At 56.6% G+C, this 20,690-nt stretch overlaps 1 protein-coding gene across 1 annotated transcript in view; it reads right to left on the reverse strand.

Moving 5' to 3' along the window:
- Positions 1-7,197: 7,197 nt before the first annotated feature.
- CAPN5 (calpain 5) overlaps positions 7,198-20,690 on the reverse strand; it is a gene marked incomplete at both ends in the record, with an annotated part of 35,534 nt that continues 22,041 nt past the window's right edge. Inside the window, 10 exons of the mRNA XM_082844124.1 lie at positions 7,198-7,380; positions 8,333-8,469; positions 8,996-9,111; positions 10,025-10,221; positions 11,347-11,469; positions 12,109-12,304; positions 13,926-14,003; positions 14,689-14,882; positions 15,721-15,913; positions 18,956-19,164. Coding sequence (XP_082700250.1) covers positions 7,198-7,380; positions 8,333-8,469; positions 8,996-9,111; positions 10,025-10,221; positions 11,347-11,469; positions 12,109-12,304; positions 13,926-14,003; positions 14,689-14,882; positions 15,721-15,913; positions 18,956-19,164 — 1,626 coding nt within the window. The remainder of the gene's footprint in view (positions 7,381-8,332; positions 8,470-8,995; positions 9,112-10,024; positions 10,222-11,346; positions 11,470-12,108; positions 12,305-13,925; positions 14,004-14,688; positions 14,883-15,720; positions 15,914-18,955; positions 19,165-20,690) is intronic.

The raw sequence follows: 20,690 nt of genomic DNA on the forward strand, positions 1-20,690 counted from the left end.
GGGGCCACTGTGGCCCTGGGAAGGAAGGGGGGCTGGAGGACTCAGCCGGGGGCAGCACCTCTGCTTCTTCCCCACATTACCCTCGGAGCCTGTAGCTCTGGCTACGTCATCCCCCATTCACTTCTCCCCAGTCAGGCTCAAGGCCCTTCCTGCTCTGGCTTCAATAGACTTGCCAACTTCGTCTTCCCTTTCTCCAAGGGCTTCTCTACATCTGGGCCTTTGCACATGCTGTTCCACTGCCTGGACTACCTGGGGATTCAGAGATGTGTATAAATAAGTAATTTCTGACCAGTGGGGTGAGTGCAATGAGAAAGGGAGGCCCCAACAGACACATCACAGGGAGAATGGGCCCTGAGAGAGTCAGGGAAAGTTTCATACCTGGGTTTTGCAGCATAGATAGGAGTTTTCTAGAAGAAAGGATTAGGGAGGGGATTCTACAGCTAAGAACATGGATGAGAGAATATGGGATAGGGAAGGATGAGCCACCCAACAGGGTTATTCCTGATAGAAAGATGAAGGAGTCCTCACCTGCTGAAGAATCACCATTGTCCTTGGTCAAATGCTCCTACTGCCCGCCTGGCCAGACACAGTTCTGCAGGGAGAGAGACCATGTCAAACCTCTGAGCCAGCCAGCCCTGGAAGCACTGAGCCTGGCTGGGTCACCTGGGCTCTTCCCAAAGCCCCAGCCCCTCCTCCCTGAGGAACCCTCCCTGGCTTCTCTCCCTCTGGCCACAGCCCAGCCTGCGTGACCTGAGCCTCTGCCACCATCACCAGTTCTACTGCCCAGAGCAGCTGAGCTCCCTTGTTACTACTGTTATTCAGAGATTCCCAAAGGGCTCCTAAGAAGTAGAAAGTCCAGCCCCCTCCCCTGGACATATGGGCAAAGGGGCCAGAGAGGGACCAAGGCTTGCCAAAGGTCACACAGCAGGACAGGACAAATTCAGGATTAGGACTTGGTCTCTGGCCACCCAGCTCAGAGCTGCCCCAGGAGTACAGGTGACAGGGACAGCCTGGCCCAAGAGGAGGGTCAGGCTGTACATGACCTGCTCATGACACGACGTGCCTAAAACCCTTCCAGAGCACCCCCGGCCTTCAGGATGGGGGCGCTAATCCCTCCCCCATCTTGCGTTTAAGGCCCAGCACTATGCGTCTCAGTCTTGCCTCTCTCTGCTTTCTTCCTTCCCCACCCCTGCCCTTGGGCCGTTCTCAGCACTCACTCTTCCTGAAATATGCTGGCCCTTTTTATACCTCTTAGACTTTGTATACACTGGACCCTCTGCCTGGAATTCTGACTAACAAATTCCCACCTATGCTTCATGGCTCAGTTTAGATGGTACCTCCTCCAGGAAGCCTTCCCTGACTGTCCCCAGGCTGCCAAGAGCCCCAATATTTCCCTCTATCCAGCCCTGACTATATGCGTTTGTTGTCTGGTCATGGTCTGTCCCCACCTCTGCTCCCAAAGTGAGGGAGTTGATACAGGGTAGGGTGTGGGGCTCAGCCATCACCTCACACAGCACAGGGACAGCTCAGGAAGGACTCGTGGGACTGAGTGTGGTGATCAAAAGCAGCCCCAGCCCATTGGCCCTGGCATGAGGCCCCTCTGGCCCCCTACCTGCCTCCCAGGATGAGCATCAATTTTTCACAAGGTGCATTCAGAGGCGCTGGGGCATTTGATCCTCTGCCCATGACACTACCTGACACCCGAGCCCTGACCCCTGCCCTGGGGCTCCAGGATACAGCAGGCACACCGTCCTTCTGGAGACCTGCACCTGGCCTGGGTGTCTGGCTGAGAAGGGAATTCAACAAAGGCCAGCAGGCAGCTGCCGTGGGGAGCTACGTCTGTGAAGAGGATGCCCAGCTGTGGTGCTGGCATCCTGCACCAGTGTGAGCCCCGAGAGCCAGGGGCAGAACCGGGGCCTTCAGGGCCTTGGCGGGTGGAAAGGGGTTGAAAGGGCATAGAATTTAAGGGCCACGTGTAAGGAAAAAGCTACAAAATAGACATTTTTTTTCTTCAAAATAATAACTAATCCCTGTTCAAGTTAATTGCTTTTTAAATTGACAACAGAGAACACAGAACCGTATTTCCATTTCTGTACCCACGCTCAGTTTACCTTGTCCTCCCAACAACCACCATGGCTGATGGGGCTTCATCTCCCATTTCACAGATGGGAAATTTGAGGCACAGAGGAAGGAAGCGACTTATCCAAGGAGAGAGATAAAGAAAGAGATAGTGGCTGAGAGAGGCCTAAGGAGACAAAGAGTCAGGGACAGAGGACCCTGTCTGCCACCCATGTCTGCCCCCCGTCCCAGCTCTGGTCAGAGATGGCAGGGGGCCCAGACCAGGAGCAATTGGCTGTGGGGACCGTGGCTCCAGGGTGGCCTGAGCCCATGACTCCCCCGAAGTCCAGCAAACCCTTCTCCCAGGGCTCGGGACAGCGGGCAGCCCATCCTTACCTGGGTCCCTGCTGCCCACCGGCCTGGCTGGAGCTGCCACCAGCACAGAGGGCTCGGGAAGCTGGGGTGGCAGGTGTGGGAAAATCTGCAGACACAAGCCCCCTCTTCCTCTGTCTTGCTCCGTGACTTGCTCTGGGGGTCTCTCTGGGTCTTGCGGTCTTTCACTGTGTGACTCTCTCTCTCAGTCTCTCCCTTTCCTTCCTGCCCAGGGCAGCTCTCCGGCCGGCACTGCTGCCCTCTCCTCCCCACTCCAGAGCCTTCCCCCGGGAGGCGGAGTTGGAGGGCCCTCCGAGGTCTGGGTGTCGTGACATCAGCATGGGAGGCGGGCTGTGCTGCCCAGGGCCCTGGCAGGGCCCTGGCCGCCCAGCGGGGAGGCCGGGGCACTGGGGTCTTTCTCGGCTGTGCTGCCGACCGGCGTGGGAGCAGGCCCGGAGCCACTCATCCCAGCCTCAGCTGCCTCCTGTCATTTGCAGTAATGTCCACCACCTGCTCTCAGCACCCGGGCAGGAAACCTTGTTCTGATCCCGACTTGGTCACTGATTTGCTGAGTCTTGGCCCCTGCCTCCTGTCTGCCAAGACTGTTTCCTTCTCCGCAAAATGGCTGTTTGAGACTCAGAGCAAAGGACCAGGCGAGGCAGGGCAGGAGGAAGCAAGCCCTGCCTCCTGGCCCTTTCTGCTGCCCTGCCACCCCCCACCCCCAGACACTGCCCTTGCCCCAGGCCACTTCCCGAGGGCTCACCTCAGATGCGTCCCCCTGAAGTTCCTCACTTCGCCACTGCCCCACAGCTTGTTCTGGGGGCTGGGGCGCGAGATGCCTGCTGTCTCTAATCATGCAGGGAACCTGCTCAAAGCAGCTGACTGGGAGCAACGCTGCATGTACCAGGGAGGGACTCGTGCAAACTGAGGTGGAAAATGCGATTTTACAGTAGGGGAGGAAGAGAGTGAACAACATGTTCGTTATTAGCATCAGTGAAGACGGTGACACCGAGGACTCCCTGTTGAGACCTGGCCCTTGCACGTCGTGGCCCTTCGCCTGCAGCGACCCTGGCAGCAGCTCCAGCCACGCAGGCCTCTCCGGGACAGGTTTGGCCGGGGCGGAGGGAGGTACTCTTTTGGAGTCTCTGTAACTGGGTTGTGCCTGCAGGGAAGGGGCCACCTGGCTGCCACCCAAAGGATGGGGTGGGGGACCCAGGGAGGGACCAATGGCCCAACTGCGCCACCTCCCGGGCACAGCTGCCCGACGGCGCCCCCTGGAGGGCAAGGCTGAGCATCCGGCCTCCGCCTGGAGCAGCGGGTGGGAAGCGACGGCGCTGGGACCCCGGCTGTGCCAAGGCTGGGGCTCCCTCTGACCCGACGATCCTGACCCCCGAAGGGCCCCGGGTGCTGGCGTGTGCTTGGCTGGGTGCCCATGACCGGAGCTGCTCCTGAACAGTCCCCACTGCTGGACTCCCACCTGCCGTCCGCACTCGATACCTACCACCCCTCTCATCATCTCTTGCTGAGCCGGCCAGACTGGGGGGGCGAGTGGTGTCAGCCTCACACAGATGGAGAGCTGAGGCCCGAAGAGGAAATGGTGCCCCCGGCAGAACGCAGGTCTGAGCTGCGAAGGATGGGTGCGGAGTGGCTCGGGGCTGTGTGGTCCCCTCCAGGTGCTGCACAGCTACTCAGCACCCAACAGTGGCCAGGCACTACGCTAGGGCGGGCACATCGCTCAGCACATCCTTCTCTCACAGTCTTATGAGGAAATCTTGGTCTTAGTGCATTTACTTTTCCCTTACTCCCCACTCCCAACCCAGCCACAAGTTCTGTCCACTCTACCTCTGAAATCTCTCTGGTTTCTCCTCCCCGCCACCCCCGCCTTTCTGGCTCGAGCTGCCATCATCTCCCCCTCAACAGCCTCCACTCTGATCCCCTACATCCACCTGTACCCCCACAAGCCCATCTCCTTTTTGGCTGCCCTTCATGCGGCTGCCCCCCTCTATTCCACAACTGGCTCAGGGCGAGGCCTTCCTGCCCCCAGCAGGCTCAGGGAACACCCAGTAGTCCCACATTGCCTCGCCGCTGGTTCTCTGCACGTCTTCCCCACCAGTTTGTACACTGCCCCGGAGCAGGCACTGTGGCTGCTTCCCTCGCCCCCGTGCCTGGGACGGGACTTGGGAAAAGGCCAGGTGAAGGGACAGCCGAACGATGCCAGCACGGTCCCACCAGGCAGGCATCGGGGTCCAGCTTCAGCTGTAACTCCTTCACGTGGCTCTCTAAACAGTCACCCAGGCCTGGGAAACATTCCCTTCATTGTCCCATATCCCCAGAGGGACAGACAGACACAGGATGGCCTTTCTGGAATTGTGGTAACATTTATTCTGAGAACGGAACAGGTCTCCACTCCCCTGACCCTGCGCTCAGCCCTGAGGAGAACGCAGCCCAGCTCGGGGTGCTGTGCAGCAGGGGCCCCACCCATCTGCAAATGGGGACTTGAGGCCCCTGTGGGCTGCAGGGTGCACCAGGCAAACAGAGCGGCTGCTCTCCCCACTCACCCTCCAGTCCCAGCCTGAAAGAGCTCCATCCTCACCTGCCCAGTCCCCAGGGCCTCCGGGGGACCAGGATCCCCACACAGCCAGGAGCCAACCAAGAGGGGCAGGGAGCAAGGCCAGGGCTGCCGAACCAGTTCTGTCCGAGAAGGGAGTCGAGGGACGGAATGCCCAGCCCCCAGGCTAAAGCCCACACAGGTCTGCCAGCTGGTCCTGGTTTGCCCCCGTAGCCCAGGTGGACATGGCTGAGCAAAGACCCGTGTGTCGGCCCCAGAGGCCCCAAGCTGGCTTATCTGGCCCTCGACACTCCACCCAACTCAGGAGTCTTCCTTTCAAACAGACACTGAGAAGTGGTGATTACATGACTGTATATAGTGTGTACGGATACAAAGGTACATAGAGAAAGGGTATTGTTTTGCCCTTATACAGCACTTGCTAGGAAGAGTGCTGACAAACGATAATCACTGGCCCCACTTTGCAGAGGGGGAAATCGAGGCACAGGAGGTTTAAGCAACTTGCTCCTGGTCACACGCAAAGTCCTCACCCTAGGTTCGGGTTCTTGAGGAGAAGTCCCAGCTTTTCGAGAAGGAATCCTTTTGTCCTCCTTGTCATTCAGTTCCTGGCCCCTCCCGTGACCCAGGGCCAGGACAGGAGCAGAGCCAGCCAGAGCGAGGGGTCAAGAATCCAGCATATCCAGCCAGGTCACTGCACCCAAGAGCCAGATCTGGAGCTGAAAAGTCAGCTTCCCCAAAGGAACTCCCAGCAAGGCCACAGGAATTCCTGATCTTGAACCAACTGGACTTTTTCACTGACATCACCTGGTCTGGAGCCTGAGAAGGGCACAGGGAGATCCAAAGATGGTCACAGCGCCAACACTCTCCAAGAACGCAGTAGGTGCTGGCTTGTAAAACATCCAGGTACAAACCCCCATCTTCTTCATCCACCTCCAGACCTCCTCTGAGAAGGTATGACCTCACCACGTCACTCCCCAAGCAGATCGAAATAAAATCAGAGGATCACAGGAACTGGAGCTTAAGAAGAAAAAAGGGTTCTGGCTTTCAGTTTTCCTTTAAAAACCCCTGGTTAAAATTGAGAGTTAAAACGGAAAGAATATAAAACGTTGAGGACTGACTAAAAGGAGAGTTTTGGTCCAGGCAGCAAGAGGGTGATGTCTCCTCGGCTACGCTTTGAGGGGAATGTCGGTGGAAGGGCCTCTGGTCAGACAATGGATTTACCATCTCCTGTCAAGCCCAATGCGCAAACTGATGTCAGCGGGCCTGAGACCACCACTCCAGAGTCCCTGCTCCCGGGAAAAGCCCAGGTCTTGCAGCAGAGGGGGGTGCCTCCTCTCAGGTCTCTCCCCGCCTGGCCCACTACATCAGACACACTCCTTCCCGCGTCAGGGCAGTGGAGGCAGGACGCCCTTCCTCTCCACCCCCTCTCCAGGGACCCTAAACCAGAGGCTGGGAATGCAATCAGAACCTAGAAGGAGAAGGTGGCTGCAGCTCCTCTGGGCGTCTGTATCTGAGAGGACCTGAGAGCAGAGGCGAGGCCCAGGACGGACGCCGGGTCTCCCAGAGCTGCGAGGAGAGGCCCGGCTCCACATGGGGTCTCATGGGCATCGTTTATTCATTTGGCGAATCTCCTTTGAATTAATACCTGATGGGCGGGTGAGTGGATGGGATTCGAGAATGGACAGATGTCACCTGGACATTTCCCAAATTCTAGCCTGGGCAGGAAACCAAGAGCCCAGAGTCCTTTCAAGGTGGCTAGAAAACCAGATGTAGGTGACAAAGAAAGCAAGTCTTGGACACTGGGGCAGGTCTGGGACACAAGGGGCAGGAGTGGGCCTTGGGGATGTGGTAGTTTGTGTGTAAACAAGTGACATCTTTGGCACTCTGCTGGCAGACAGCAGGGCCTTGGGACAAGGTTTTCAACGGATAGAGGCCCTTAGCCATGGTGGCAGTTGGGGTAGGGAGGGCTATTTTAAATCTCAGGCAAGACGACTCCTCTATGAGAAGGGAATGCTTTGGGGTCCTCGGGACGCTGAGGCAAGTGTCCTTGAGAGGGACAGAGACCTCCCAAGGTCACACAGCAAGTCAGTGGAAAAGCTGGGAAAAGGACGCCAGTGTCCCGGCTCCCAGGTTAGTCCCTGGCCTGGCTGGGGACATGCAGATGGTGGTGAGAACTGTGGGTGCAGGTAGATGGGCAGGCGTCAGATGGCCGTGAGGGAGGCACTGCTGAGGATGCGCACAGCAACGGTGCCCGGCAGGTCGCTGGGCTGCTGGCTGTTGCGGTCTCGGAGGTGGAGGGTGTGCAGGGCCTGGAGGTCGTCTGAGCTGGCCTTCAGGTGCACCTGGCCCAGAAACTCATCCTTCAGGACTCGGTAGTTCCAGATCTGGAGGGAGACAGAGGATGGTTGGGGGCCATCTCCAAGACAAGGACTATGGGTCTGAGGGCTGCTGACGGCGGCGGCAGAGCCTTGACTCCCCTTCCTGTGATGCAAGCTGGGCTGAGGAAAAGGAGCCCTGCGTCTGCCTCACCATGGACCTTGGGCAAGGCCATGCCCCTGCCAGAGCTTCAGGCTTCCTCCCATATGTCAAAGCTCCCCTCCCTGTATACAGTTAAATCTGTCATTATTAGCTCTGCTGTTGACCTTGGGTGACCTTGGACAAGTGATACACCCCCTGCTCTGGTTTCCCCATCTTCAACATGAGGTTTGGATCAACGGCTCCTAAGGGTCCTTCCAGCCCAAACATCTATGGGTCTGTGATTTGATCCGGAAGGACTCGGTGTTAAAAAACTTGGAAACCCTATAGTAGCTCCCCCAGGATACCCGAGCGTTTGTTTACAGATGGTTTCTCACCGGGAGAGATGCTGGCCTGGACCCCAGGGACAGAGGGCTTCCTGCCAATGAGCTCAGAACTGTGGCCCCCTTGGCCTGAGAGGGGAAGGAAGCCCGTGCCCAGGACCCTGGCTTTCTGATCCCCTGCTCTCGGGCAATAGTCACTCCCACCATCTGCCACCAGGGGAATTTAAGGAACAACTCCCAAGGCTTTGGGGCAAGACTGGCAGAGATGCCCACTGTCCCTGGCCAGGAGTCTGACCCTGCTGGGTCCCACAATCCCTACAGCTAACCCAACTCATCCCACCCCACAGAGGGGACTCTGGGGCACCGGGAGGGGCAGGCAAGAGAATTCCCTAGGCCACACCATGTCAGGGACAGAGTGGGAAGCAGAACCCAGTGTTCCTGGGTCCCTGTCAAAGGCCCTGCCACGCTGGGCCCGGCCACTCTGAGTGCGGAAGCACGAGGCGGGGGGCCCAGGAGGGACCCCAGACAGGTGGGTCACCTGCACAGTGATGGGCTGGCTCGGCTTCTTGCGGTAGAAGATGCCTTTCACATCATACTCAGGCGTCGAGGTGCCTTTCTGCACGGCCGAGCGGACTTTGTCCCCCTCACTCTCGATGATCACGTACGAGTTAGCCCCTAGAAAGAGGGAGTGGGCGACGGGGTGAGGGCGGGGCTGGGACAGGCCCCGGATGAGACAGAAGCCTGGGCTCGTGTATTCAGGAGAAGGGAGACCAGAGCCTGGCCAGCTCCCTGACTTCCAGAGACAGGAGCGGGCACACTGGTAACCTCTGGTCTCCAGACCTTTACCCAAGCTGTCCCCCTGCCCGGAGCACCTTTCTCCCCTACCTTCCTTCACCAGGCTTCACGCCTTAATACCTCCTTAGCCTGGAGAAAGGCCCCCCCCCTCCAAAAAGCCTTCCCTGAGCCCTCCCTCCTAGCTGCCTGTCCCTGCGGCTGACCGCCCTGGCACACTGGAAGCCGCCCAAGGGCAGGAGGCAGAGCGTGTTCTTCTCTATACGCCCAGCTTCATCCCAGGTCTGGGCCCAAAGTGGATGTCAGGATGGGTTTGCTCATTCAATGCGTGAGAGCAGGAAAGCTCTGGAGGCTGTGTCTGTGGCTTGGGAGGGGAGGAGGGCTGGGGGTTTTCTCCAGGCAAGCTCACCTGTTGGGGAGTCCTTGAGACCGGCGGCCCCCAGGACATGCACCTGGGTCACCTGCTGGGGGTAGCCGCACAGGGAGCTCCAGCAGGAGTGGGGAGGTTCATCCAGGCGTAGCTCCCTGATGCAGGGCAGAGGAGAAGGGGCGGGAGGTGATGGAGAGGGTCCAGGAAGACGGAAGGTCAGGGGATTCGAGAAGAGTGGGGCGGGGGTCAAGAGCAGCGTTTAGTCCAGACGATGCTTGTCTCGGGCAAACAAAGCCCCATAAGCTTCCCGCTGCCCCATCCCTACCCAAGGGTGCCCCCTCCTCTCCCGAGGGAAAAGCAAGGTACCGAGCGTTACTGTGTGCCAAGCACTCTGCTGGGATGTTACAGGTATTATCTCTAATCCTCACAAAGCCCTGGGAGATAAGTGACTGCCACTCTGCCCATTTTACGGATTAGGAAGCATCAGGATCGCTGGGGGAAGGGGCTTGCCCAGCACAGCACAGACTGGCGGGACCGAGGTCCGCTAATTCCACAAGCTGCCCCCCCAGTCTGGGACGTGGGCAGGGAGCACCGACTCTGGGCTGCCTAGCAAGGTGGGAGGGCAGTGCGGGACGCACAGGTCTGCACTGCAGCAGGGATGGGGGTGGTTTCAGGGTCCACCTAGCCGGACCCTGCCACTGGGGGCACAGACTTAGAAACCACCCCCAGCCAACGTCGATCCCCAGTTCTGATCTATAAAATGAAGGGGTCAGGCCTCCCACCCGAGGGTTCAGGAAGAGCAAATGAGATGAGTGAAAGCTTGTTTGTAAACTGTGAAGCGCTCTGCACACGTGAGCAGCTGCTCCTTCGTGTGGCCAAGAGAGGCTGGGACAGGGGAGGAGAGGAAGGGAAAGAAAGGGGATGGATGCTAATGTCAGGCCAGGGAGGCTGGAGGCCCAGGCTCCACGGCTTAGGACGACACTGAAGATCTCTGGGCTGAAGATTGCGGGCCAGCCTGGTGTGGACCTAGGCCCTGCCAACCCAGGCCCCCAGCCAGTCCCCACACACCGGCAGTTGGAGGGCACATCAGTGAAGACTCGGAGCAGGAACTCGCCAGTGTGTCCTGGCTCGAAGGTGGTGGGGATGATGACGTAGCGGCCCTCGGGCTGCTCCGTGCGCAGGAAGACACTGCGGGAGTTGATGTAGATAGAGCTGGCGGTCCTGTGCTGCAGGCTGTGCATACGGTACTGGCGGTTCTCCTCCACCTGACGGGGGCGGAGACATCGGGTCACACAGAGCCCCTCACCCCACCCCGCACCCCACATCTCCCCCTCGTTGCCGGAAGAGGCGTATCTACAGAGTCAGAAGTACATGAGAATCTGTCTGCCTGGGGCTGGCGGGGAGGGAGGTGGATGCAACTGGGTGGTGGCGGCTAAAGGGTGCGGGGTTTCTTTTTGGGGTGATGGAAGTGGCCTAAAATTGACTGTGGTGATGGCCGCACAACTCTACAAATACACTTTAAGTAAGCGAGTCATATGGTATGTGAATTATATCTCATAAAGCTACTGAGAGGGGTGGCAATGGGAATCCCCCTGGTGACAATGTCTGCGGGGTTTCTGACATCACAACAGAATAAAGTATCACTATCTGCACAGGACACAGCATGTGTCCATGAAATGACATCACCAGCTGCCAGGACATGCTGGACAATTCCTGGAATAAGTGCCATGATAAGCTATAGTCACATCAGCGAAGGTCATGTCACGTCAAAGTCACAACGTCAGCACGCAGTGAATGTTCCAACATGCCGACGTGAACAAACGGTTATGATACGACCCAGCACATCAAATGCCAGGGCCTCGACTCAAGCCGTGGGCCCAGCACATGCACTTGGTTTCATTAGGTTCTTGGTGTCTGGCAGGCCCACGGCGCCCCGCTACGCTGCGTGTCATCACACACGGGGCGTCACAACGTGTGGAAGGCCTTGGGGCCCAGGCCAGGGGAGTGGCCAGCGGGAAGCCCTCCTGGCTCTGCCCAGGATGCTTCTTCCCAGTGCCCAGCAAGGCTTCCAACTCAGGGGGGCCAGAGCCCTGAGGGAGGAAGCCGTGGGGGGCCCCCCAGAGCCTAGGCCCGACCACCAGCAATCGTCCCCTTCCCCGTCCAAACAGCCTGTGGGTCTGGGCAAGAAGAAATCAGGCTGAGAGCTCCGGTGGGACCAATCCGAGGCAGGCTGGGCCTCTGTGGGGATCGAAACAGGACCTGTGTCACAGCACAACCATGGCATCAGCCAATGTGGCCAGGGGGACATGGGTGATGTCGGAGACCAAAGTGTTCTAGAGTGTTCTCCCCAAACTCTCCTTACCCAGAGCAGGGGTCCCAGCTGGCCTCACCTTGTAGATGTCAAAGCCAATGGCCAGATTTTCACCCTTGCCATCCCGGCGGGTGGACTGTTTGGGCCGTTGCTGGATGCAGATCAGCACTTCATCTTCTGGCTTTTTGACATCAAAGATGTACTGCGGGTGCAGCAGAGGAAGAGGGGCACACGGTGAGACCACACCGAAAACAGCTCCCGAAGCTCGGCGCAGAACTCAGCTGTGTGGACTTGGGCAAGTCACGTCACCTCTCCGCGCCTCAGTCCCTCATCCGTGAGATGGGCTGGCAGTGTCCACCCCGCATGCGGGGTGGGAGGACTCGGGGAAACGATGGAGGCTCAGCTCCGAGCCTGCATGCAGCTGGTGCTCAATGAAGGCACACCGGGCGCGAGGACCAGGCGGGTGCCAGGGTCATGACCGAGGAGGCCGCAGGGGAGGAGTCCCGTGGGGAGCCAGCCTGGCCAAGTCTCCCCAGAAGGAGCAGCACCATGTGTGAAAACAAGGGGTTTGAGGCCCCAGCTCAGCCTCTAAATACAATGTCCCTGTAACTCTTATCAGGGCACTCATTAGTCCTCAGAGCCTGCAGGTCACATTGTGAGGTTGCGGGTGACAGGACCTCCCAGACACGCCCATCCAACCCCGCTGTACAAACAGTGCACCGAACCCCACGGAGGTACAGGGATGTACCCGAGGTCGTGCAGGAGTCCGTGGCAGGACGGCGCCGAGGGCCCCACAGCTGCTCAAGGGGTGGGGGCGGCGGGGATCCCCAAGGAGGCCCACCTGCGGGTTCTGGAAGAAGGTGTCCTTGTGGTTGATGCAGCCCCCGCTGCGGTTGTGCAGCGGGTCCTCGTGCCGCGTCCAGGCGCCGCACAGCCGGGCCTCCTCCCACGTCTTGTGGATGCTCAGGTAAGACGTGTTGATCAGACGGCACTTGATGATGTCCGTGAAGTATCGGCACACGTCCTCAAAGGTCATCCTGGGCGTGGCAAGGGGCTGAGCCGCCGGTCTCCCCACCCCACCCCGCCCACCAGCCCGCCCTCTCGCCCCACATGCTCTGCACCACGGCCTACACAGCAAGTGTGGACATGGCATCACACGGACCCTTCACGTCTCTTTTGGCCTCAGTCTCCTGCTTTGTAAAACGGGAATAAATCTAATGACAGCTGCCTACCTCAGAGTTAGTGCAGGAATTAAGCAATGCAATAACAATAAAAGCATGTAATACAACTTCCAGCAGACAGGAGTTGCCAAAGGCTGGCCGTTACAATTATTAATAGTATGAATAACTAATGTGTACAGCCCTCTACAGTTTCCATCCATTGTCATCCACAGCTAGTGGTGGAAACCCCTTGGTAGGCGAGCTGCAGTGGCCAGGATACTGCCACACCTGCAGGAGCCTGGGCTGGGGGAAGGGAAGTGCCCACCCACCTTCAAGTGTGCACATATATGAGAATATGCACATATGCGCATCAAGGGTGAACATATCTGAGAAAGGCCTTAGGAGGAAGCCCTTTCCTGATGAGGGTTTTCTACTGCTATGTTTTTTTTGTTTGTTTTGTTTTGTTTTTTTGCGGTACGCGGGCCTCTCACTGTTGTGGCCTCTCCCGCTGTGGAGCACAGGCTCCGGACGTGCAGGCTCAGCGGCCATGGCTCACGGGCCCAGCCGCTCTGCGACATGTGGGATCTTCCCGGACCGGGGCACGAACCTGTGTCCCCTCTACTGCTATGTTTTAATTCGACTGGCCCCTGAGCCAGACTGGGCAAAGTGGATCTCATCCACAGGAGCCCAGACCAAAAGGCCTGGGGGGCCTCCTGCAGCGGGTCCCCTGACACCTGCAGGAGGGGACCTCCAGGATCACTGCCATCTGCCTCTGGATCTGCCTGGGGCCCTCACAACATCTCCCACACACAGGGTACCCTGTATCCCTCCAGGAAGTAGTTCAGTCTCCAAATCAAGTGTCCTGCTGAAGAAAGACACTGAGCCTGGCAAGCAGGGCTAAATGCAGAATGAATGAATGCCGAATGAATGAATGCAGGAGTGAATGAATGCAGGAGTCACTATCATGCTTTTTAAGCAAGGCTGTTGCCATCCTCCAAGCTCACCTCCTCACCTCCCTGAACTCACTCTTCCCATCCCAAACCCAAGTGTGCTCTCTTGCCTCTGGGCTGGGTCTCTGTCCTCGCCCAAGGGCTCCTCTGCACCCTGAGTCTTAGCTCCTCCAAAGGGCCTCTCCTCTTCCTACCTGCTCTCGGCATCAGGCTGCCAGCATGCCCTCTGCCCTCTGGTCAATTCCCCACCTGCTGGTACCCTGGCCTACTTGCCGAGGGCTCAGCCCGGGTACCAGAGCAGCCCAGGGTCCCCTGACATGGGCAGTGGAGGCTATGGGGATGAAAGGGTCCATTCTGCCCAATTCACTTTACAGAGGAGGAAACAGGCCCAAAGAGATGCAGTGGCTTATCCGAGGCCACACGGCAAGTTGATGGTGGGGCATTTTTAGAGCCCTGGCTCCCGCCTCCCTGTCCTGCGCCTCCTGCCCGGCACACAGGAGGCTCCCCTCTCAGCCCTGGACATCCGCCCAGGGCAAGAGCACACTCACCAGAACTCGCCGTCATCCTGCACAGTCACACCCAACTTCTCCCGCTCACTCTTGCTTACTTTCTGCCACTCCTCTGAGCTGGGATGTGAGCACAGGGGAGGAAAGAGAGAGGAGTATCAGAGGGACGCCCTCAGGGCCACTCTGGCAAGGGTCAGGAGGCATGAGGGACAGCTCAGCACTAGGCCTCCATCAGTGTGGGTGTAGTTGGGGGCACCCAGGGCCATGCCCAGGCCCCTCTCCAGGAAGTGCTGTCTGCCCACTCTCTCAGGCAACCGTGGGCTGCCACCATGCCGGGGATCTGGAGGTCTGGGAGCAAAGCTGCAGGCTTGGGGCAAGTGGGGGGACTGACCCTCAGTGAAGGGAGCTCCTTCACTGGGGGCCTAGGCTCTGCTCCTCTCCTGGCCTCACCAGGGCCATTAACCAAGCACAGGGCAGTCACCCCCATTCCCACCCTTGGTGGCCTCCCTCCCTGTTTTCCTCCCCATTCAAGCACCAAGACTGGTCTCTACATCCCCTAGAGGAATCAGCTCATCCCCGCCTCCAGACCTCTGCCCATGCTGAATCTATCCCCCCACACACATGCCTGCTCCCAAGTAAGTCTTCTCCTAATGTCATCCTCCCCCCAAATCCTTTAAGGCCCAGCCCTGGTGCCACCTCCTCCAGGAAGTCCACCTGTCCTTGCCCAAGCCCTCGTACCCCGGCCCACCCACCTGGGGTCTTCCCGGTGCCTGCCCCCTGTCCTTGCCCAAGCCCCGGGCCTCACGTGTCACTCCAGGGCCCGTTCCACTCCCGCTCGCCCCAGGGGTTGCGCAGGCGGATCATGTCCAGCTTCTCTGACTTGAAGAAGGCCAGCAGGCCACGGCCCAGGCGCACCTTGCGCACATCAGTGATGGCATACGCATGGCCCTTCACGAGGCCACACGCCAGCCGGGCCTCCATGTCTGCCGCTGTCACTGCCTGTGGGACACAGTTGCTCAGAGGCAGGGCAGGGCAGGCTCCACCTGGAGCCAGAGGCCACACCACCCCCTACAGGACGGGGAGGGAATGGCAGCCCCGCACAAAGGGGAGACATCATTCCTCTGAGGTTAGGGACTGACCTCCGCATTCACAGCCCCTTACAAAGCCGGGGAACAGCAGTGGGGGATAAAGGAAGGGACCTGCAGTGGGATCGGCCCAGGGCTGTGTTGGAGTCGACTAGCATTGGCTCAGTTTTGCAATCTGGTTGTTAAAACGTTAGCCTGAAATCAACCACGGTGGGAGTATTTACACCACAGAAGTCAGCAAACCAGGGCTTTTAAATTTTCCAGTCTTTTATCAACATACCACTGGGTCAGCCAAACCTGGGTTCAAATTCTGCCTTACTGAGTCCCAACTTTCCCACCCAAAACATGAGCAGTCAATGAAATAAGACGATCGTCTTGAAGAGCCCAGGCCTGTGCCAGCAGGCAGTAGGGGCTCCCTCGCCCTTCCCATCGCCTCGCAACTGTGATGCCTTAAACCTTGGCCAAAGGACCTATCACTCCGTTATGAAAGGGCTGGGAAAGGGGGACGCTAGTTGAACAGTGTGGGCAAGGCCTTTCGTAGTGTAAAGGTTAGGGCAGGGGGCCCGAGGCTTGTGCTGTCCAGCACTGGGGAGGGGCTGCACCCTCTAACTGCTCCCCTCCATGAGGCTGAGGGTCTGGATTTGTGATCCAACCTGGGCAGGGGCTCTCCCTGAAAAGCCAGTCACCTCCCACCCCAATCAGGGTCAGTGAAGGGGAGGGGCCGCCTCTGGGGCTCGGTTCTGTGTTCTCACCTTGATGGAAGCACTGATGAGGCCTCCCCGGCTGTGCACTTTCAACACGCGCTCAAAGAGCTGGTTCCTCTTGGCCTCATCACTGGCAAAGTCACCCTCGGTCAAGTCGATGGGCTCGGAAACCCCACCTGTGAAGTCCACCAGCGCATCCGCTGTGTTGCCTCCATCCAGGGCCTGGTAACAGCCTGCCAGCCTGGAAGCAATGTGGAAAGAACTCCCAGCTCACGTTCCCCAGCCAGTCTAAATCCTTCACCTGATAGGGGAGATTTCTGAGATTCAGAGAAGTCAAGAGAACTGCTAAGGTCACACAGCAGGCCACACAACAGAGCCAACCCAGGTCTCCGGCTCCCAGGCCAACGTGTGTCCCACTGAACCACACCATTTTGTCACTCAAATTCCCCTTGGCCTTCATAGCCCCATCTTCAAAAATTAGCTGTCCAGAAATCCAGCAATTCTTTTCAGAAGTGTTAAAAGTTCCTATGTCTTTTGACATAATTCTGGACGAGTAACATTATTTATAACAATGTAAAACTAGCAATCACCTAACCGTCTAACAACAGAGAACTGGTTTTAAAGCTAATGTTGCATCTCAAGCAGCCATTGAAGAAAACACTGTAAAGGAATTCCTACTGCAGGGAAAATGCTAGTGCCTGCTTGTTACATTTGAAAAGGCAATACAGCCGGACTCCAATTATGTCTAAAATGTATGCAATAATTCATTTCAAAAAGATTAAGCATCTACTATGTGCAGTAGATCAGGTGCTAGGACACAGCTGTGGCTCCTTATTTAAATGTTAGGAAAAAGGTTGGGGTCTTAAAGGCAGAGTGCCAAATGTGAACATGAGAAGCAGAATGGGATCTATGACAAAATACCATTTCCATAAATTGAAAATACGTGCCCACAAAACACCAGCACAGGTTTTGCAAGGTAACCTACAAACAAAAGAGCCATCAAAGATGTTACAAGAGCTGCCAGTGGTGGGGGAGGGTGCAGGGAGAGCAAAGGGCAGAAATGGAAGACATGGAGAGGGGGTGGGGCCTTGAGGGGACAATGTCCTGCTGTCCGGAACAGAGGAGCTGCCCCATTAACCCAGATGGCCCAAACCAGGGAAGGGGTGAACAGCAACCTGGGAGAATATGCAGGCGTATAGGAGAGGTTTATTATCCTCTGCATGGTTTCCTATATTTTCTGAATTTCCTATAACAGACATGCATTCTTTTTATAATTTTAAAAGTAAATAATTAAAAACAACAACAACAAGCATAACTGGTGCAGCCCCTGTGTGAAAACAGTTTGGTGGTTTCTCAAAAATGTACACACAGAACTACCATACGACCCACCAATTCACTCCTAGGTATATATTCCAAAGAACTAAAAGGAGACATTCAAACAGATACCTGCACATCAATGTTCATAGCCACATTATTCATAATAGCAAGCAGGTGGAAACAGTTTACCCGAGTGTCCATCAACAGATGAATGGATAAACAAAATGTGGCACACACATACAATGGAATACCACTCAGCCATAAACAGGAACGGAATTTTGATACATGCTACAACATGGAAGGACCTTGAAAACACTACGCTAATTGAAATAAGGCAGACACAGAAGGACAAATAGTCCACTTACATGAGTTACCTGGAATAGGAAAATTCATAGAGACAAAAAGCAGAATGGAAGTTCCCAGGGTTGGGAGAAGGGAGAAAGAGGGAGTTATTGTTTAGTGGGTAACAGAATTTATGTTGGGGATGATGAAAAGTATCATCATCTATACTGGATATAGACAGTGGTGATGGGTACAAAGCATTGTGAATGTAATTGATGCTACTGAATCGTACACTTACACATGGTCAAAATGATAAATATTATATTTTGGACAATTTTTTAAAATAATAAAAATTTTTCTTAAAAGAAAAAAAAAAAAGAGCTAGCCCACTGAGTCACTGAGTGGGTCTCCCAGAGTGGGAGGAGAGGAGCCTGCACTGAGGACTATGGTGACCAACTGACCACCAGGGGGCGGGTTTCGCTTTCTTAGGACTAAAAATGGAATCTGCCGACATGTTTTCATGGGTTTGTTTTTCAATTTTATTTTATTTTTTTATACAGCAGGTTCTTATTAGTTATCTATTTTATACATATTAGTGTATACATGTCAATCCCAATCTCCCAATTCATCCCACCACCACCCCAGCCCCCGGCACTTTCCCCCCTTGGTGTCCATATGTTTGTTCTCTACATCTGTGTCTCTATTTCTGCCCTGCAAACCAGTTCATCTGTACCATTTCTCTAGGTTCCACATATATGCATTAATATACGATATTTGTTTTTCTCTTTCTGACTTACTTCACTCTGTATGACAGTCTCTAGATCCATCCACGTCTCTACAAATGACCCAATTTCGTTCCTTTTTATGGCTGAGTAATATTCCATTGTATACATGTACCACACCTTCTTTATTCATTCGTCTGTCGATGGGCACTTAGGTTGCTTCCATGACCTGGCTACACACACACCACACTATCCAAGGAGAGTGACAAACAGGCCTGGGAGGAAGAATCAAGGAGAGGCTCCCACAGAGCTAGTCTCTGACCCCACTGGCCCTCCTGCGCCAGGCCTGCACCTGTCCTGCAGGGGCCTGGGCAGGTCACTCTGCCCCAAAGCCCTCCCCAGCTCAGCAAACCTTTGCTCATGCCCATGCTGGGAACCCAGGGCCTGGCACAGAGCAGGAGGAGGGGCAGCAAAGATAGAATGGCTGGACAGTCAGGTAGACAGACCAGTGGGTGGGTGAAGGGGAGGCCCAGCCAGCAGGAAAGGCAGGGGTTTGTCCCAACCTCCTCGACCAGCCCAGGCTCGGAGACACCACATGCCCAGCAAGGCCTCCAGGGACGGCTCAGCAACTTGGATCTTTGGAAAAGAACCATCGACCTGAATATGGTTGCTGGCTCTGCCCCCGGCTACCTGCAGGACACCTGCCTGGGCCTCCATCTTCCCAGGTAGAAGCGGGCTTCCCTATGTGGGCGGGTTGTGGGGACCTGACACCAGGTACCCAGAGGTCCTGCAGTCCAGGCCTCCACCACACCTGGCTGTGCTCCGGGTGCCGGGCTGAGTTCGCTGTGTGTGTTTGCACCTGCCCCTCACCTCTCTGTGCCTGGAGCCCCAGCTAGAGGAACACCCGCACAGAGCCCAAGAGCAGTTCCACCCCAGCCTGGCCGCCCGACCCGGGCACCTACTTGGCGTAGGCCTTCTCCACCAGGGCACACCAGAACTCATTGCGGGAGCTGGAGTGGCAGTAGATGAGCTGGTTGTTGACTGTGGGCAGCCGGTCATCGATGACCACGTCCACCCACTCCCCGAAGCGCCAGAAATGGAAGTGAAAGATGCCCACGTAGGTGTTGGGCTTCTCGGGGTCCCACTCCTGCTCCTTCCAGTCTGGGATGACCTGGACGGGGAGGGGGACAGGATGGGACACACTGAGGGTCACGGCTGGCTTCCTGAGGAAGTGGGGCTGCGTGCCTCCAGGGAATCAAATGGAAAGGAATACTGGGTTCAATTCCCATCTCTGCCATGAACCAGTATGGGACTTGGGCAAATCCTTCTTATCTCCGGGCCTCAGTTTCCCCATCCCTGAAGGGGTTGGAGGCCCCCTGAGGCTCCTCCCAGCTCTGTCATTCTAAGATTCTATGAGCTTCCCCTTCCCTTCTTCATGCCTCCATCTGCATCCTCCCCCCTCAGAAATATAGCACATGCACCCAAGTTCCCGCCTGGTCAGTGGTGCCACTCTGCCCCCTGCCCTGCCCGAGCCAGAAGTCGGCAGCCATGCCGGCCTCCCCACTTTCCCTCTCTCCATGCAATCTGAGCTCCCACATTCTGCTAAAATGCATCTCCTCCTCTCCAGCCCCCCGGCACCACCCTGGCCCGGTCCCCCATCTCCTCGCCCCGGGACACTAACAGCATCAGCAACCACATCTGCTCTTGCCCCACACAGCAGCAGAGTGATCTTTCTGATCAGGTCCCCTGGAAAATAAAGCCCAAACCCTTAATAGGCTCTGTCCCCAGGCTCGTGTCTCTACCCTCACCCACCCCAGCCTCCACCTACTGCGCCCTGCTCCAGGCTCTTTCTCTGATCAGGAACTCCGCACCTGCTCTTCCTGCAGCTGACTCTCACTTGTCCTTTAGGGCCTACCCTCCTCCTCCAGGAAGCCCTCCTTGACTCCTCAGACTAGGCCAGGACCCCTGTCCATCCAACTCACGGCCCCTGGCACTTCTCCTCTGAGACACTCTCCCCAGTTATAATTACACAAGTGTGTGACATTGTGTTCAGTGCTGATACTGTCACTGGAATGTCAACTCTCTTAGGGCAGAGAGACACGTCAGTCTTGGTCACTGCTATCCACCCAGCACCTAGTCCAGGGCCTGGCTCAGAGAGGGTCCTCAATAAACATGTGTTAACTGAATGAATAAATTCACAGGCATCCACTGGGACTCTTAATAAAATTGATTATTTATGGAGCATCTTGGAAATGCCAGATACCAAGCCTGTGACTGCCATGGGTTATATCGGTTCAATTCACACAACCACCCCATGAAATTACTAATATATCCATCCTTACTTTACAGATGAGAACATCAAGGCTCAGAGAGGGCAAGTGACTTGTCCAGGATCACACAGCTAGAAAATACACACATTCTTTGGAGGCAGGCAGACCTGGGTTTGAAGCCAGGATTCAAACGCAGGTCTGTCTGCCTCCAAATAAGGAGTTCTTTATCAGTGTGGACCACTCTGCACCCAGCCCCACACTGGCACTGAGGACCCAGATGATTCAGACATGGTCCCTGCCCTCGGGAGGCTCCCAGTCTGGTGGGAGAGGCAGGCACACAGGCAAGTGCTGAGGCTGACACGGGGTACATGCGGGGCCATGGAGAGAAGGGAGTGGTGGGCCTGACCCTGGAGGACAAGCAGTAGCT

Source organism: Leucopleurus acutus (genome assembly GCF_964270905.1).
Source record: "Leucopleurus acutus genome assembly, chromosome: 8".
In the NCBI taxonomy this organism is placed as follows: domain Eukaryota; kingdom Metazoa; phylum Chordata; class Mammalia; order Artiodactyla; family Delphinidae; genus Leucopleurus; species Leucopleurus acutus.